Consider the following 2121-nt stretch of genomic DNA (forward strand, 5'->3'; position numbering starts at 1 on the left):
GTGTGTGTGTGTGTGTGTGTGTGTGTGTGTGTGTCTGTGTGTGTGTGTGTCCTTCTCTTTCCTTCACATGATTGTAAACTGACTTTCACGGCTCTGTTTTCATTTTTTTGCTCAAAGTCTGCTATCAAAATAAAATGGGAGCTTCCTCCAGGGAGCTGCTGAAGCCTTAAATGATTCAGCCAGTAAACGTCCCCACTCTGATCGCCTACATAGAAAACTATCTGCTCAGGAAGCCAGCAGCTGCTGCGTGAAAATGCAATATTTGACTTCCTGTTCAAACAGCTTGGCTGGCTGTGACCTGCAGAGGGAAACGCTTCGTTTGTTTTCAGACACGCTGCAGTAAATCCGCTCGTCCCGGGCTGCGGTATGACACCGAGCTCCTGGTGGGAACCATTAGCTGCTTTAAACGCTGCCTGACTCCGAAACCTCCGACCGCTGCTGCCGAGTCAGCAGGAAGAGTCCAATCAGCCGTGTGTAGCTCACATGTGTCTCACAGAGTCCTCAGTGTGTGTGTGTGTGCGTGTGTGTGTGCGTCCCTGCTGACGTGTTGTAAAATGTGTGCATGCTACAATTAGGACGGGTTCACGGCTGTGTGAGTGAAACAGTCCAAAAGGTCACCGTGCCCTCTACTGGTCAAAGTCACATGACTCATGAAGTGACTGAGGTGACTGAGGTTGGGGTGGATGGACGGGTTGGTGTGTTTGAATGTAGGTGGTATGACAGTCTTTCTAACCGTCCGTCTCCATCTGTCTCCGTCTCAGGTGAGGTTCCGGGCACGGTGAACTTCGTCCTCTCCAAAGAAGGTGGCGACCTCTCTCTGGTGGAGCAGGCCAACGTCTGGCTCTTCCTCCGTTTAGCCAAGACCAACCGCAGCCGAGCCAAAGTCACCATCCGCCTCTTCCAGCAGCACCACCCGTCCGGCGGACGTCCATCTCTGCCGCAGGACGACACCCTCCTATCAGAGAAGACGGTGGACACCCGCCGCAGCGGCTGGCACACCTTCCCGGTGTCAGCGGCCGTGCAGGCCCTGCTGCAGAGCGCCACAAGCACGACACTGAGCCTCAGGGTGTCCTGCCCGCTCTGCGCCGACACCGGCGCCACCATCGTCCTGGTCTCGGGCAGCGCTGACACATCGCAGCGCAACAACCAGCGGGAGCAGTCCCACCGGCCCTTCCTCATGGCCGTGGTCCGGCAGGGAGACGGCAGCGACTCGCAGCGGCGCAGGAAGCGCGGGCTGGAGTGTGATGGGAAGGTGCGTGTCTGCTGCAAACGGCAGTTCTACGTCGACTTCAAAGACATTGGCTGGAACGACTGGATAATCGCTCCACGCGGTTATCACGCCAACTATTGCGAGGGCGAATGCCCCTCCCACGTGGCGAGCATCACCGGGTCCACGCTGTCCTTCCACTCCACTGTCATCAGCCACTACCGCATGAGAGGCTACAGCCCCTTCCAGAACGTGAAGTCGTGCTGCGTGCCAACCCGCCTACGAGCCATGTCCATGCTGTACTACAACGAGGAGCAGAAGATCATCAAGAAGGACGTCCAGAACATGATCGTGGAGGAGTGCGGCTGCTCGTAGACGCAGACCTGAGCGGGACAGGAGGAGCACCTCTGAACCCAGAGAGGGAGGAAGCTGACTCTAGGATCATCACGTCACTTTTATTGACTGTGTTTCATCCTTCGCCTCCTTCCGTCCCTCGAGGTCGCCCTCTGGGGTAAAAAACTCTGCTCCAGACTCGTCCAGCAGAACTCAGAGAGTCTCCACGGCACTTTCAAAAAAAGAGAAGAAAAAAAGCTCTAATATATTTTTGTTACAAACGGAGGAGCGAAGCTTATTTATGTGGCTGAGACGTTCAAGCACCGCTGAACCGACTTCGGAGAGACGAGGTGCCTGAAAAAAATGCGACAAAAGAAGAAAAAAATCTCAAAACTATGCAACTTGTTTCACGTTTTCAGACCTTATTGTACTTTATTTGTCTCCGTTTGTCGGCTCCCCAAATGTTTACTTTCTCAAAATGTTGGAGGAAGACAGAAGAAGACTCTTGTACTTTATTTAGAAGTATACGTGTGTGTGTGTGTGTGTGTGTGTGTGTGTGTGTGTGTGTGTGTGTGTGTGTG

At 53.9% G+C, this 2121-nt stretch overlaps 1 protein-coding gene across 1 annotated transcript in view; it reads left to right on the forward strand.

Annotated features, from left to right (window-relative positions):
• The window catches only part of inhbab (inhibin subunit beta Ab), a 16148-nt gene extending 14041 nt beyond the window's left edge, over positions 1 to 2107 (forward strand). Inside the window, exon 3 of the mRNA XM_013915793.1 lies at positions 762 to 2107. Coding sequence (XP_013771247.1) covers positions 762 to 1582 — 821 coding nt within the window. The 3' untranslated portion in view covers positions 1583 to 2107. The remainder of the gene's footprint in view (positions 1 to 761) is intronic.
• The last annotated feature ends 14 nt before the right edge of the window (positions 2108 to 2121 follow it).

The sequence above is a fragment of the Pundamilia nyererei genome, unplaced genomic scaffold (genome assembly GCF_000239375.1).
Source record: "Pundamilia nyererei isolate P.nyererei 1_Seehausen unplaced genomic scaffold, PunNye1.0 scaffold00364, whole genome shotgun sequence".
Taxonomy (NCBI): Eukaryota; Metazoa; Chordata; class Actinopteri; order Cichliformes; family Cichlidae; genus Pundamilia; species Pundamilia nyererei.